Source organism: Lasiodiplodia theobromae (genome assembly GCF_012971845.1).
Source record: "Lasiodiplodia theobromae strain AM2As chromosome Unknown scaffold_18, whole genome shotgun sequence".
NCBI lineage: Eukaryota > Fungi > Ascomycota > Dothideomycetes > Botryosphaeriales > Botryosphaeriaceae > Lasiodiplodia > Lasiodiplodia theobromae.
The window spans coordinates 338246-353963 of record NW_023336388.1 but is presented as its reverse complement, the minus strand read 5'-3'; the positions used below and the strand labels follow the sequence as shown (position 1 = coordinate 353963).

General features: G+C 55.4%; 6 protein-coding genes across 6 annotated transcripts; 3 read left to right on the top strand and 3 right to left on the bottom strand.

The window, feature by feature from the left end:
* Positions 1 to 1634: 1634 nt before the first annotated feature.
* LTHEOB_6328 (uncharacterized protein) lies at positions 1635 to 3315 on the top strand (the record flags this gene model as incomplete). The annotated part of the gene is made up of 2 exons (XM_035515572.1): positions 1635 to 1691; positions 1756 to 3315. 2 exons carry the CDS (start codon positions 1635 to 1637, stop codon positions 3313 to 3315), a joined length of 1617 nt encoding a protein of 538 aa, XP_035372911.1.
* Positions 3316 to 3752: 437 nt separating this feature from the next.
* LTHEOB_6327 (C6 zinc finger domain-containing protein) lies at positions 3753 to 4978 on the top strand (the record flags this gene model as incomplete). The annotated part of the gene is made up of 2 exons (XM_035515571.1): positions 3753 to 4052; positions 4112 to 4978. 2 exons carry the CDS (start codon positions 3753 to 3755, stop codon positions 4976 to 4978), a joined length of 1167 nt encoding a protein of 388 aa, XP_035372910.1.
* Positions 4979 to 5971: 993 nt separating this feature from the next.
* On the bottom strand, positions 5972 to 6519 carry LTHEOB_6326 (DNA-repair protein Rad2 protein; the record flags this gene model as incomplete). Its single annotated transcript, XM_035515570.1, has 2 exons — positions 5972 to 5987; positions 6173 to 6519. 2 exons carry the CDS (start codon positions 6517 to 6519, stop codon positions 5972 to 5974), a joined length of 363 nt encoding a protein of 120 aa, XP_035372909.1.
* Positions 6520 to 8385: 1866 nt separating this feature from the next.
* On the bottom strand, positions 8386 to 10353 carry LTHEOB_6325 (Sugar transporter; the record flags this gene model as incomplete). Its single annotated transcript, XM_035515569.1, has 7 exons — positions 8386 to 8754; positions 8805 to 8875; positions 8932 to 9506; positions 9561 to 9821; positions 9908 to 10145; positions 10195 to 10215; positions 10272 to 10353. 7 exons carry the CDS (start codon positions 10351 to 10353, stop codon positions 8386 to 8388), a joined length of 1617 nt encoding a protein of 538 aa, XP_035372908.1.
* Positions 10354 to 12021: 1668 nt separating this feature from the next.
* LTHEOB_6324 (mRNA splicing protein Yju2) lies at positions 12022 to 13050 on the bottom strand (the record flags this gene model as incomplete). The annotated part of the gene is made up of 5 exons (XM_035515568.1): positions 12022 to 12499; positions 12557 to 12667; positions 12727 to 12777; positions 12840 to 12973; positions 13024 to 13050. 5 exons carry the CDS (start codon positions 13048 to 13050, stop codon positions 12022 to 12024), a joined length of 801 nt encoding a protein of 266 aa, XP_035372907.1.
* Positions 13051 to 13621: 571 nt separating this feature from the next.
* Positions 13622 to 15542, top strand: LTHEOB_6323 (Anaphase control protein cut9; the record flags this gene model as incomplete). The annotated part of the gene is made up of 2 exons (XM_035515567.1): positions 13622 to 13718; positions 13777 to 15542. The coding sequence occupies 2 exons, from the start codon at positions 13622 to 13624 to the stop codon at positions 15540 to 15542; spliced, it is 1863 nt and encodes a 620-aa protein (XP_035372906.1).
* Between the last annotated feature and the right edge of the window lie 176 nt (positions 15543 to 15718).

The window sequence follows — 15718 nt, the reverse complement described above, 5'->3', positions numbered from 1 at the left end:
TTCCACCGGGCTGCTCTTTGTGGCAAGGAGGAAGTGATGCAAACACTACTGAGTTGCGCAGAAGCAGACCCCAATAGGCAAGACGAGAAGTTTGCAACACCGATTTATCTCGCAATACAGGAAGACAACCTTCCGATAGTGGCGTTGCTCCTGAACGATGGCCGAGTGGATCCCGACCTCAGAGATCAAGACGGCCGAACAGCCCTCCATCTAGCCTGCCATATACCATCACTGGAGGCAGTATCACTGCTAATTGACTGCGAAAATTCTTTCAATTGCTCTGAAAGCATCACAAACGCTCTCGCTGGGACATCACAAGCCACAAGAGATCGTAGAGTGGATCTCAACGCGCAGGACTACTACGGCCTCTCTCCACTTCACCACGCTGTAATATCCCATAGTGGGATGAAAGGTCGACTTGAAGATCTGATGCACAGGGATCCCAGGGATAATACTTATTCTGCCGCATTCATCTTTTCCGAGACGCCCCGACTAAAGCACATGTTACAAATAAGTGAAATGTGTATGTTGCGTCTTCTCCACCAGCAAGCGACGAATCCCGGAATTCGAGACCAAATCGGACGTACTGCTCTTTTTTGGACGTGCTTTAAGGGGGACCGTCAAGCGTTTGACATCTTGGTCGGTGACGTAAAGGTCAGAAACAGCTTAGGCAAGAAAGACTCGTTTGGGGACACAGCTCTCTCGATAGCAGCATCCGGGGATGAAGTTTATATGATCAAGATATTGTTATCGCTCTATGAGTACGATATCAAAGATCTGCAGAAGGCTGTCGAAAGGGCCAGTGGGAAGAGCCGGATTTTGCTGAAAAAAGCTGAATTAAAGAGGCGGCTTGGCATTGGCAGACTGAACCGAATGTGGACGAAGGGAGAATGAAGGGAGTTTGCTTAACAGTGAAATGGGGTTGAAGTGAGCACCGCGCAGATAGCCACTCCGTTCTTAGAAAACTATAGATCTGATAGCTTTGAGACTAAGTACGCCGGGCTCGGTGTTCAGAGATCTATACGAGGCAGTCACGTAGATTTTCACAGCTTTATAGTCCAGCCGGAGCCAATGGCCGACTGTTAGTTGGTCCGTAACCCAACCTCTGGCTGTTACCGAGTAATCCTAAAGCGGGAGAGTAGCTATCTGACCGCTGCAGATGTTTGCCACCAGCCGCAATGTTAAGGCTTCCTACGCATCGAAATGCAAGAAGAGCCAAGACACTTCGATGCCCCCTGGCTTCTGAACACCAAGAGGTAGAAGACGATAAATATCAAGGACTTCAACATTCTCCGAGTCGAACAATAATTGCCAAACTTACTTACTCCACCTTTAGTGTCGGCCATATGACCCTATCTTTCGTAAGGGGAAGTGAAGATCATCGGCTCGTACAAGAGCCAATCACAGCACGCTGTACGCGCAAATACGGTCGCTTCAGTGCAATCCGTAGTCACAGCTAAGTCGTAAATGGTACGGCACTTTCGTTTCTTACTGGTCGTGATTCGAATGACATCCTGTACCCTTAGTGTTCGTGCAGCTCATATTCGTTGGAAAGCACATATAAAAAGGCCATAGAGCAGCCGCAGAAAGTAAGCATCAGCCTCAAAGTCTAATCATTCCCTACCTTGAGCAAGATGCGTCTCTCCGTTAACCTTCTTTCTCTTACCTTTGCAACTGTGCATTGTCACACTGTACGTGACTCGCCTCATCACCTCCACACGACTCCTTCAGCGTCCGCTAAATCACACTTTACAGATCCATGCCGCCACCACACGCCAAGCCCGTCAAGCCGCCGCCGGGCTCCCCTCCTCCCAGAACCTCACCGGCGCCATCTTCAGCGGCGACGCCACATCTCCCAACCCCATGAGCCCCAAAACGCGCTACGCCCCCTACGCCGACACCCTCCACCTGGACAGCGGCAACACGCGCAGCTCAGACACGCTCGGCCCGCTCGGCTTCAACATCACTCCATCCACCTGGCCCGCCCCCAAATCGCCTTTTTTCTGGGACAACACGACCGGCACCAGCCTCACGTCGATCGCCCTCTGCGACGGCTCCCGCGCCTGCATCGCGGCGCTCGACCCGCGCACCCTCTCCACCCTCGCCTCCTGGTCGCCGCCGGACAATCAGACGCTGCAGATAACGTACCTGCAAGTGCGCGGGACGAGCGTCATCGCGCCGACGGCCGAGGGGCGGCTGTACGTCGTCGACCGCGAAACGCACGCCAACAACGGCACCGTCGCCTTCCAAACAACTCGCCAGATGGACGTCAGCGCGCACATCCCCACAGGCCAGACGGTGCTGGGCGCGGCGTGGGACGCAGCGGGCAACGTCTGGTTCGCTACAGGCGGCATCGTCGGCGTCGACGACGCGTCTGCGAACGGGACGACGGTGGGATACGTCGCGGCGGACGATGATGGCAGCGTGTACGTCGTGTCGATCGACAACCAGGTCGCGGAGAACAACATGGCCGTGTCGGGGGAGACGGTGTACATGTCGACGGGGCCGGCCGGGGCGGATGACCACGCTGACGCGGTGGGCTATCTGCTCGGTTTCCAGGCAGATCGCGAGAAGGGGGTGCGCACCGTGTTCAACGAGAGTTACGAAGCCGGGAGTGGATTGAAGCCTGGCGCGTTTGCGCGCGGGAGCGGATCGAGCCCCGGGATGGTGGGGGACGCGTACATTGCCGTTACGGACAACGCGGACGGCCGGATTCACCTGAACGTGTACAAACAGGTAACGAACGGATACGTGCTGGACGCCGCCGGTCAGAAGAACAGGGTCTGCTCCCTCCCGCTGTTCGGCGTGAATGCGAGCGCGAACGACAACGCGCTAGTGACGCATTGGGACGGCGAGACGGGAGAGGCGAGCATCGTGGTGACCAACTCGTTTCATCAGCCGACCATGCTGAATCTCAGAGATGGTCTCCCCGCGGATATCAACGATGCAGCTTGGAATGATCTAACAGTCATGCCGGGCGAGTTTCTGTCGGTGGCTGTAGTTCCCGAGGGAAATGGGACAAGGTGCGAAGTTGTGTGGGAGAAAAAGGAATTCTATCAGACGAGCATCCCGATACTGTCCACGGCTGCAGGATTACTGTATACGTATGCGTTGGATGGCGAACTAGCGAAGGAAGGGAGTTGGATGTGGTATTGGGTGGCACTGGATGCTCGGACCGGCATTGAGCGCTGGAGGGTCAGAGCAGGTGCCGGAGGGACCTACAACAACAACGGGATGCTACCGTACTTGGGGCCCGATGGCGCGTTGTGGATTGCGACGGTTGCGGGGACGGTGAAGCTGCAGGATAAGGCGTGAAATGAGTAGCTAGCTGCGCCCCTGCCAAGCCGAGCGTATTCACCCGTAACCTGAGCTCTCTGATTGGCTTTTATACGATGGGGACCAGGATTTAAGCTTACCGCTGCCCACTTCCTCTTTCCATCTATTCATGTACAATGGACAACAAAAAGCGCCGACTTCGTACAGTGCATAAAAAGTCCCGCCACGGATGCGTGCAATGCAAGAGAAGACACGTGAAAGTAATCAAACCCATCCTGTCCGTATTTCTTATTTACTGATGCATGGGCGGGCAGTGTAACGAGCAACGGCCATGCACGAATTGCGAACGCCGGGGCGTGGAATGCAGTCTTATACTTTTTCGAGGAGGGCCTCTGACATTACGGCCCGCTCCTCCTCAAGATGGTCCGGCTTCGATACCCACTCCGGACAGCCTGCCGCTCGGACCATCTGACTCCATGTCAAACACCTCATCTGTTGATAGCGAACGCATTGCCAGACTTGAACAACTCGTTCTTAATCTGCAGGCTGAGATTGACACTATTTCAAAGCACAACGCATCTCATTCTATCAACACATCTCATTCCGCCACCCCAGCGCCGCCAACGCCGCCTCCACCAACAACTTCGCCTCCCGAATCGATTGAAGACATCCGTTTATTCCACCATTTTTGCGTCTCAACATCCAAGACCTTAGCCACCGAGCCCTCACGACACAAACTCTGGTCCGAATTCGTCCCGCAACTCGCCTGCACTCACGTACGTCCATCCTCCCCACCCCCAATTTCCGACCTCAACACACTAACACTCTCCCACAGCCCTTCCTCATGCGCGGCCTCCTCGCCGTCTCCGCCCTCCACCTCTCCCACCTGCACCCGCACCAACACGCGCACTACACACACCTCTCAACCCACCACCAAACCCTCTCTCTCACCCTCTTCACCGCCGCCCTCCCCCCCACCACCACCACCCTCACCCCCACCACCTCGCCCGCCTTCCTCCTCCTCAGCTCCCTCGTCTTTCTCCTCAACACCTACCCGCTCGCCCACCCCCACAACAACACCCCCATCACCCTCCCCTCCATCACCCAGTCCCTCTCCCTCCTCCGCGGCACCATCAGCCTCCTCCTCCTCAGCCCCGACGTGTGGCAGCACGCGCGCAGCGGGCCCCTAAAAGACCTCTTCGCGCACATAGAACCAGTCGCGCACCCTCGGGGCCCGTTCGTCGACAAGCTCGACGCGCTTGTCGACGCGCTGCGACGCGAACTAGTCGGCACGCCGGCGAAGGCGAAGAAGCGCGTCGCGCTGCTGGCCGCCGTCGAGGCGCTGCGGCACACGTATGCGTTGCTGGTGGCGGCGCGGGTGGGGGATAGAAGGGATCGGTTGTGGACGTGGGCTGTTGTCATTCCCGAGGAGGTGCTGGCATTGTTGGAGGAGGAGTGCGCGGTCGCGCTGGTGGTGTTGGCATATTTTTGTGTGTTGGTGGGGAGTGTGGAATGCGGGGTTGATTGGGGTGAGGAGCAGTGGTTCATGAAAGGGTGGAGTGGTGGGGTGGTGGAATGTGTGGTTGAGGTGCTGGAGAGGAAGGAAGAGGAGGAGGGCATGTGGAGAGAGTGGGTGGAGTGGCCGGTTAGTTGCGTGAGGAAAGGATTGAATGTATTAGAGACGGCTGGCGATAGTACCTAGTAATTATTGTAGACTAAATTCAGGTAATTGACTATTCTATAGTAATAGCTACTTTTATGCCGGTTCTCATCTGTGTGATTAGCGAGCTCAGCGCCCTTGGTGTGCCGTGGTAGAGCTTCAGTGACCGTATCTTCGGTATTAGCGAATCTTGTGCATCATCCTCGATCTCTGAATGCGTTGCGGAGTCATGTTTCCAAGATGCAATGACAACTTTGCCTACTGCGCCCACAGAATCCGAAAGCTTCCTGCTTTTCCCAGTCCTTATTTTCTATTACTCCGAAACTAAGATGCGGTCTCTTGAGGAAATCGACCTTATCTTTACTAAGGGTTACCTCGAGAACATGAGCTACGTCACAGCCACGAAGGTGTTGCCATTCCTTGCACATCTGAAAGTGTGGCGCTACGACAGGATGGAACAGCGGAACAGAAGGATGGAAAGGTGTAGGCACGAAGGTATGAAGCAAGATCTATCTCTCTCTATTACTATTATACTACAGTTCGTAATTTGTGATACCCAACTAGAGTACAGATATAAGTGCAGGGGTATCTCGGTACAAGAAATTGAAACTCGCTCGTCAAGTCAAATATAAAACTCCTCCATGTGCACCAAATTGTCCATCTGAAGCTGCATCTGATGCCGGTAGATGAGTTTCGGCTGCCAGTTTTGAGGAAGTCGGTAAATAAATGATAAAAAGTGTCAAATCGTTACTTTCATGTCTTCGTGGGTGGCCTTAACATGGGTTGCCGGCCGGTATCGTTACTATGCTGTCGTAAGATGGTGGCGTTCCCCTCCTATTGCGTGTGATTGGAGCTCTTGCTTTCGCAGTGCTGATATCTGTTTTCTGGGCGCCCTTTTCCTGGCGGGTAGCCTTCGATGTTGTTTGGCATTGGGCTTGCTGTGCCATCCTGCGCGACACATCCCGTTGGTAAGCAAAGGGGCTGCTGTGTTGGTAGTCGAGATGGACCACGGGATAAATAAGCCGATGATTAAGGTCAACCGCCGAATGAGCTGGCTTTGCGGTTCCGGCTCCGACTCCGACTCCGGGCCCTTTGTGGTCATGGAGAGTCATCGAATGAGGCGACACACAAGAGAAGAGAGACGATCGCGACCGAGTAGGTTGATAAGCAAAGAGGACATCAGACCAAGAAGGGCCGCCGAATAAGCTGATTTTGAAGATGAGCAGCCGAGTGCACCGATGGGTGAGCTGCCGGATGAGCTGGCATTCCTGATGGGCCGCGGAGTGAGGCGATATCCAAGAAGCGCGCCTCGAGAGCTTTTCGACTTCCTCGGCGGTGCCGGTCTCCTTGGCCTCCTGGTGGGCTTCTTGGGCCTTGGACTTGCGCTGGAAGCACTTGGCCAGCTCGCCCGACTGGAGCTTGGGCGGGGCGTCGTCGAAGACGTAGAGCGGCTTGATGCCGTTGTCGACCATGCGCAGTATGCGGTAGAACATACCTATAATGTGAGAGGTGGTCTCGCCCGCCTCGTTCATGAGCTGCTGGCCATCGGAGCGCACGGCGATCAGGAAGCTGTAGATGCTCATGGACGCATCGATAGCGACTTTGCGGCCGAAAACCGGGTAGGTTGGTAAGCAAAGGAGTCGTCAAATAAGCTGGTGAACAAGATAGGCCGCGGAGTGAGGCAATATCCAAGAAGCCACCGGGTAGGTTGGCAAGCAAAGGGACCGTCAAATGAGCTGGTGAACAAGATGGACCGTGGGGTGAGGCGGTACCCAAGAGAAGAGAGGCCACCACCACCGAGTTAGGTTGGTAAGCAAAGAGGCCATCGAATGAGTTGGCAGTGAAGAGAAGTCGTCCAATCAACGTATTTAGATGATCCTCTGAGCTGGTGTCAAGGTGATTCTCCGAGATGGTAACCGAAGGAGCCGGGAATAATTTGCCAGGCGCAACTCACCAGACGCCTCTTCAACTCGGGCAAGAGGGACAGGCTGTTGATTTTCGGGACGATCAGGGTGGTGCTTCCTGGTTGTCCTGGCCAGGCTGCTCCGGATCTTGCTGGGACCTAGGCCGGGCAAGGGTGAAGACGAGGTTATCGTTCTGCAGATCCTGTAGGAGTTCGTTTTCATATTCGGTAAGAAGCTGCATAACCCTGCTGCCGTTTAAAAGTCCGTTACGCTCCTCGGCGGAGAAGCTCGTGTTGAAGCGATCGAGAACCTTATGGTCGAGCTTCTCTAGGGGCCTCTTGGCCAGCCGTTACACGAACTGGGAGAGGGGCTCGTCGTCATTAGTGTAGTTCTTGTAGTTCTCAAGGAAAATCCTGTCTCTGCGCGTGACAGGGTGCCTGACGAGGAAATCGGTGAGCGAAGCATTGGGATGGTCATCGCGGATTTCGCCGATGTACTTTTTCTCGACGGCGTTGACTAAGATGGGTTTCTTCCATTGATCTGCACCTTCGGTGTTCTTGAGAAGAGACTTGCGCGGCCAGCCCGGGTTTAAAGTAAAGAAGCAAAGCCAGCAAATTCTCTTTAGAGGGGTAAAAAAAAAACAAAGGCAATCAGCAATTGGCCAAAGGCCAGACAGCAAGACAGACAGGCGGCTGAAGAAGTTGGGTTTAAGTACTTGCGCGAACAGAATTAAGTGTGATAGCAGCTTTGAGGCACGTATTGGCTTCGTTGTACAGAGGGGTGCTGCAACCGATGGCTACCTAGCGCGAAGAATAGCAGGGCTCTAGAACATAGAGCAACTATGCCCCAGCTCTGCCTTGGAAAAATTAATATATGTGGGTAGTTGAAGCTATCGTCCGGACGTGTATGTAGACTTTTTAATTCGACATTCTCGTCCGGACGATAGCTTCAGCTACCCATGACATGAGCAAAAAGTAAATTCACGCTAGCCTTCGGCCGCGAGAGGGGACTGTACATACATGTGCTGGACCCTGCATTTGCCTCATGTGCAGGCAAACCTTCGAGCTTTAGAGCAGGTGCTAACTTCGTTTGCATGTGCTGGACCCTACAATTTGCCTCAGGTGCGGGCAAAAGTTCGAGCGGTGGCACGTAAAAGCTGCTATAATTCCCAGTCTGCCATGCATTGAGAGCACGGGCTGAGCTATCTCACCTCGGCAGCGCAGCTGTACAGTCTCACCATTCAGAATTGATTGTTGTGACAATCAGGGCCTGTAAGCAATCATTCAAAGACAAACATCAAGCCATAGCAGCAAAGTGTATGGAAGTGGTTCGAGTGAACTTTTTTTGTTTGCTATCTTGCCGTTGTAATTACCAAGAGCTTTCGGTGCTCAGCATTTTCCAAACAGTCTCAGGCCCGTAGGGCCAGTAGCCTTGGGCTCCCTCAGCGCATTGCGGCGCTGTTGGAGCTACGGTCCACCCTTCGCAATTTGAACCAGCCCAATCATACATAGTACATACATACAAATACAGTCTGACACATCTTCATCACGCAACCTCCATCTTCTCGTCGACGCTCTTCCCCTCCAGCACTTCTCTCTTGTGCGCCTCGACGGCACCCGTGATGTCCTCGGGCTTGATGCTGCTGTGGCGCCTCACCTCCTCCTTCTCATGTTGGATATATTTCTCGGGACGCTTAGCGGAGATGGCATCCTTGTCGCGGAAGACGAAGATGTCGTGGTTTTCGATAAAGAGGCGGTCCATGTCCTCGAGTGAGCGGCCGGCCGTCTCGGGGTAGAACATGTAAACAATGGGCACAAAGGCTCCATTGAAGACAGTCCAGATGATGTAGAACTGCCAGCCCAGCGATGCGATGCCCGGAGGCGTGATCTCGACGACCATGAAGTTGAAGATCCACTGTTTTTGGGGTCAGTTTTTCCACCACCAACGAAAAGGGGTCAACCCACATTCGTCGCCGTACCCAACGCCGCACCCTTCGTGCGCATGCTCAAGCTGTTGCATTCCGTGGGATAAAGCCCTAAAAGCGTGTTTGTTAGCTTGTGGTGTTGAAAAAAAGATGTGTTGACAACATACAGGGTACGCCCTGCCAGCCGATGCCGAAGAAGACATAATACAGGAAGAAGAACGCGATAGAGGCCGAAGCCCACTGACGCGACGTAGAAAACTGAGGCTCCGAGTAGCGCAGGCACAAGGTAATACAGGCATAGCACAAGCACTGGCCGGCGGCGGCGTACATCATCATCTTGCGGCGGCCCCAGCGCTCGACGTTGGGGATGCCGATGGTGCTGAAGACGAGGTAGCTGACCGAGTTGCACGCCGCCAGCAGGCGCGCCAGGTTGTTGCTCAGTCCCACCGACTCGATCAGCACGTACGTGAGGTAGTACGACGTGACGTTGATGCCTGACAGCTGCTGCATGGCCTGCGTGCCCATGCCCAGCACCAGCCGCCGGATGGTACAGGTGCCGCCCTGATTGCCCGTGCGGCCGCGCGCGAGGTCGCGCCACCGTACTGCGTTCTCCTTCTCGTAGTTGACGGCCCACTGGATGTCCTTGGACTGCGTGATGATGTACGGGTCGTCGATGCCTAGGGCTTCCAGGTCGGCGAGGATCTGCTCCGCTTCGTCGATCCTCCCGCGGGCGATGAGCCATCTGCGGCTTCGTCAGCTGGATTGTTTGTGTAGGTTGTAGGAGGGGGGATCTGACCTGGGACTCTCGGGCAGCCAAGGCGTGGTGCCGTATAGGATGAAGATGAAGATGAACTGGACGGCCAGCGGGACGCGCCACGAGGCGGATCCGCCCACGAACGAGAAGCCGTATGTGACCCAGTTGGATAAAGAGAAGCCAGCGATGTTCATAATCATCTCAATGACGATGAGCTTGCCGCGCCAACTTGCTTTGGATGTTTCGCCCTGCCAGACCGGTGCCGTAGCTGTGTTGATACCATTTCCGAGTCCTGCAATGACACTGAATCTCAGTCAGCATGCAGTCCACTAGAGCGAGAGCAGACTCTGGAATTTGAACATGCCGGGAATAGAATCTGGGGGACTCACCGGCCGACAATCATCTCCGGCACACCGTATGAAGCGATTTGGATGATGGCACCAATTGACATGACGGTAGTGCCCAGCAGAATACTCTTCTTACGGCCCAGCTTCTCGCCAATCATAAAGGCAATAATGGCACCGAAGAAGCAGCCAATGTCGTAGATAGCCGTGACGGTACTGATCAGTGTCGTCTTGCCGTTGAGATTCAGAGTGTCGAGGAAATCTTGCGTCACAACAACGCCGCCTGGACTCGTTAGAGGAATGGCGTAACTGACAGAGAGGCTCGAGCATACCAAAGACGCCTTGATCATAGCCTATGTTCATGTAAGTGTTCTGTCACTACATTCAGAATTGCAGCGGTTCTGCTCACCGAACAAAGTCATGTCAGTTGCACAGGCGACCGTCACCCAGAAGGTGAGCCAGCCGCCCTTGAGACCGAAGTAAGGCGCCATAGTTGCAATGGTCGAGGAGAATGCTGGGGGCTCATGGTGACCGCGAGCAGCATATATGTTGGCACAGAGCGGGGATCACAGTTATGGTGCACTTAGCAGGGCGGACCAGGGATGCACCTGTAGCCTCATGCAAGATTGAGTCTTTGCTCTTGGGCTGGAGGCCTGTCTGTGCGCGTCGACGCAATTCCCTCCGCGCAGTTGGGATGGCCAGTGCAAATGTGATGATGGCATGGCGGCGGGGACGGCCGATCTTCCAAGAGCTGCACCCCGCATCAAGCTACTGTCTAGTTTGCCCCAGCCGTCACACTGGAGCGGGGGGCGGCTGGGGAGAGTCAGTCGCCCGCCATACACTACTCATGTCTGCGCAAGATGCAGCCCGACTATGACGTCATCCCCCGACGACGCACCAATGCGCACTTTTAGTGTTGGAGCTTGAATGGCGAAGAAGTACGCCTTGTTGGCTAGTCCCGGTAGAGGCTGAGGACCCACATCCAGGCCGAAAAAGGTCAAGGATAGATATTCGCACAGGCCGAATCAGATCATAACTTCGGAAGCTGTTCTCGGGGCGTTCTATAGTGCCGGGGGATTTGCACACACATCTTCCGGCGCTAATGTGGGGCCCGCTATGTACATTCAGGGACCGTGTTGGTGTATGATAGTGTGCTAAGGTAGATGGAGGTGTGCGTCGTTGTCTCCGTAAACATTTCGACAAACCCTTATTCCCGTCTCCAACATCCAAACGGTCGACCCCATGGAGTGACAAGCAGGGCGGCGGAGAAACTCAATGTGGCAATTGGACCCGCGGGAGGAATCATGCGGCGATCAGTCAGAGCCGCATGCATAGTTAAATGCTCCGTAAGCATTAGACGAGCCGAGATGCTCAAGAACCTCTCTTCTGATGGCGTGTGGCGACGGATTACGGTTTCTGTGGCACACTGCAGAGATGGGTCTAGATGATTACGCCTGCTCGCAGCTCAACATTTTCCAAACGGTCTGAGGCGCGTAGGGCCGGTAGCCTTGGGCTCACTTAGCGCGTCGCGGCGCTGTTGGAGCGGGGATGACCTGGTGGACGGAAACGCCGCCGACGGCCCACGTCAGCTAGCGGCACCTAAGTAGACAACCACCGGCCCGAGATAGAGCGTGCGGCTCATGAATTGACAGGTGCGGTGTTTTAGAGAATTAGGCCTGAGGTAACGGCAGTTGACTGGAGCCCGGACTTCACGCCGCGATCACCATAGACACCGCTCTGCTACGCTCTCGCGGCAGCAGCATACCTCAAGATCAGCAAATGTGCAAGTTGAGTTGTGCTTAGCCTCTTCCGCTTGGTGGCATTGCACATAGGAAACAGTGATATGCTGACGGAACCTTGTGTATGAATTAGAATCCCATGTTGTAGTATCTGAAAATCGCTTTGCTTTGAATAGCATACCCGTGGTAATGGTCCCTTCCAAACGCAACCATAAACTGCCTGAAAACGCCTTTCCGTGGAGATGAACCATTTCTGAAGCTGGCGAGCCGTTGGTAGCTAGTACCAGACCCGTGCTGACTGCTTCTTGATGCATAAAGCAGCACCAGATTCTCCTTCAAATAGAGCATTGAAGTTCCTGTAAACGCCCTTTCTCGAGAAAGCACCCATCCTAAATCTCATGTAGCCGTCAATAACCAGAATCAGACCAGCGACTTCTTCTTGATGCCCAGGGCAGCACCAAAGTCCTTCTTCTTCTTAACCGTCCTCTTGAACGAAGGGGGAGGCATGGCAACCGAGTCCGCAGCAGCGGAGGAAGACGAAGCTTCCGGCTCGTCGTCTGCGGCCGTCTCATCCAATCGGCGCACACGCTCACCGCTGGCGGTCTCGAAGGCGCGTCTGGCAGTCTCCTCGTCCTCCTTCTCCTGCCTTTCCCTCTCAGCATCGCGCGGGTCCTTCTCCACTCTGGCCTCGGCGGCAAACTCGCCGCGCTCGATCCTTGCGTTCCTGGTGCGGATCTCGTCCAGGGCGTCTGCGATTTGCATTTCCGTCTTGGCGTCCAGTGTCTTCGTCTCTAGCTCAGCCATAGCATCCCGCTCGGCCTCCTCGCGCTCCAGTCGGTCCAAACGCTCTTCATCCGTCTCCTGGTTCAGCTTCTCCTCGCGCCATGGTTCGAAGTTCCTATGCTTCCTGTAAGCGTTCCATCACCATATTGAGCATTGCACCGGTTCTGCTCACCTTTTCGCGCCCCGTTCGCAGGTATAATCCATATGTTTCGGATCCGTTTTAAAGGTAATCTCTGCGGAGCATCTGGTGCATCTAATGTAGAAGCGGATGATCTTGATGGCACTGATAGAGTATGTTAGAGAAAAGGGCATTATTAAGGCTAATGGGAGCAGGAAACGCACTAATACGTCTCGTCCGTGACCTCCTTTCGCGCGTTGAATTTACGGCCGCGGCTGCGGGGAAAAAAAAGTCAGCACAACATGTATATAGATTCGAAAGGCGCAAGGGCACCCACTAGATGAACTCTCCGCACGATATGCACTTCATCGAGAAGGGGGCCATGAGGCGAACGGTTTGAACCTTGGGGCCGGCATCCTTGGGCTTGCGCGCGCGCGAGATTTTGCTCGGATCGAAATCGGGCGGATAGTACTAAAACGTAGTCAGCGGGAGCTCGACCGAGAACAAAACAAAGAACATACCTTGGTGAGCACTTTTCTCTCCGACATGGCTGCTCTTTAAAGTGGTGAGGAGTTGGCGGCTAGGGTCGGGAGGCTGAACGGCGATCGGGGAGCGACGGAGTAGACTGGCTGTAGAAAAGGTGTAGAAGTAGGTGAGTCGAGCGGTGGTGGCGGATGCTTGCGACGCAGCGGCGCTGACGATGGTAAAATGCGGGATGGGGAGCTGCGGCGGCGGCGGACCAAGGCGCAGCGATAAACATACTACGGCCGACTGTAGCGAGCAGCTGCGCAACCTGGCCAAAACCACCGCTCATGGTACCCTGACAACTGCTCTAGGCAACCCTCACGCCACAAATTTGCGATTGTAAGAATATATCGTCTAGCCGTACAGTCCTCACTAAGCATTTTCTTAATTTGTTAATTCCTATCTTGGCCAGCCCTTTGCTGGATCTTGGCTCAGCCCTATGACGGTCGGCGCCAGAAAACGCCGAGGCGCGTCTTTCTGGGGCAGTCGCGAGCTTGGGCGTGGCTTGTGATCGCCAAAACACCAAACCCAAACACCACGCCCGCGGGAGCTCCCCTCCATGGCTCTGCGAGAACCCCCACCCCACCCGCGCATATGGAAAAATTCCTGCGCGACTGGCGCCAGGACGCCCTGAGCAAGCACCAGTACGAGTCTGCCATCTTTATCGGCGACAAGCTTCTGGCCATCAGCAGTTCGTCCATCCCATCAACCCTCTAAGCTCCCCCATGCGCTGACTTGCCCCCGCACAGACAATGACCGCGATGCCTTCTGGCTTGCCCAGGTGCATTTCACCACCGGCAATTACGCCCGCGCCCAGAGTATCCTTTCACGCTTTGTTTCCAAGACCGACTCCCAACAGAGCAGTCCACAATGCCGCTACCTGCTAGCCCACTGCTCCATAAAACAGGCCAAGTACGATGAGGCCATGCAGCTGCTCGGCGACAAGAATCCAGTGCATCTGGTCGCCGCTCCCGACAACGCCCGGAAGAAGCTGCAGCACGTTGAGGCCAATTCCCGCAACGGGCCAACCCGGCAGCACCACAACAAGGGATTGCGCAGCGACCGCGTCGACCGCAGCGAAGAGCGTGAGCGCGAGGACATTGACAATCTCAAGGCTGAGGCCTGCATGTGCTACCTGCGCGGCCTCTGTTACGCAAAGCAGAATGCCTTTGACCGCGCCAAGGAATGCTACAAGGATGCCGTGCGCATCGACGTGCAGTGTTTCGAGGCATTCGACCAGCTCATGAAGAACTCTCTCATGTCTCCCGAGGAGGAGTTGCAGTTCCTCGATTCTCTCAGCTTCGACACTGTGACCGCCGACGATCCCTCGTCCGCCCAAGAGGCTGCCGACTTCACCAAGATGCTGTACATGACCCGTTTGTCTAAATACAAGAACCCCGATGAGTTCACCGCTGCCGTTGAGACGCTGTCAACACACTACAACCTTGCCAGCAACCCTGACATCCTTTTATCAAAGGCCGAGCAGCTGTTTACCCAGTGTCGTTTCAGCGAGGCTCTGTCACTTACCTCATCCATCCTCCAAACAGACAAGTACAACTTCTCGACTATGCCAGTCCACCTTGCCTGTCTCCACGAGCTCAACAACAAGAACGAGCTCTTTCTTCTTTCTCACGATCTCGCCGACACACATCCAGAGGAGCCGACGTCGTGGCTTGCTATTGGTGTGTACTACTTGACCATCGGAAGGATAGCTGAGGCACGAAGGTTCTTCTCCAAGGCCTCCATGATGGACCCGCATTTTGGACCTGCCTGGATCGGTTTTGCCCACACCTTTGCCGCCGAAGGAGAACACGATCAAGCCATATCCGCCTACTCCACTGCCGCCCGCCTGTTCCAAGGGACCCACCTTCCGCAGCTGTTCCTGGGGATGCAGAACCTGCAGCTCAACAATCTCTCCCTCGCCCATGAATACCTCAACACAGCCTACGGCCTCTGCAAAACGGACCCCCTCCTCCTGAACGAGCTCGGCGTCGTCTTCTACCACCAGGACCACCTCAACTTCGCCATCAAGATGTTCACCCTGGCCCTCACCCTCTCGGAGCAGCTCTCCCTCGCCCCAGCCTCGCCCTCCATCCTCGCGACCCGCACCAACCTCGGCCACGCCCACCGCCGCGCGCACAACTACAACGACGCCCTCGCCGCCTTCGACGAGGTCCTGCGCCAGGGCGGCAAGGACGCCGGCGTCTTCTGCTCCAAGGGCCTCGTGCTGCTCGAGATGGGCCGCGCGTGGGAGGCCGTCCTGGCCCTGCACGAGGCCCTCGCCATCAGCCCGCAGGATCCCATCGCCACGGACCTGCTCACCCGCGCGCTCGAGGCCGTGGAGAGCGTGGACCTGATGGGCCAGAGCGAGGAGGAAGAGGTCGAGAAGAGGCTGCGCGGGAGCAAGGTCGAGGTGCGGCGGCGCAATCAGCGGAGGAGACGCATCCGCGAGATCCAAGACTCGATGCAGGAAGCCGCGGCCGATAGCATGGTTGTGGACGAAGATGAAGGTTAAGAGGGGTGATAATGACGGCTTGGATGTTGTTGTTGTTGGTGTGTGGGAGGGCTTACTTTGGATGGATGGGCATTGTATGGCGTTAGGAAGGGAGAGAGGTACGGGAGGGAAGCATGGATTGGTTAAAACCGGCGGGCCGCGTGTGTTTTTGCGCACGCAACTCTTTTTTTTTTTTT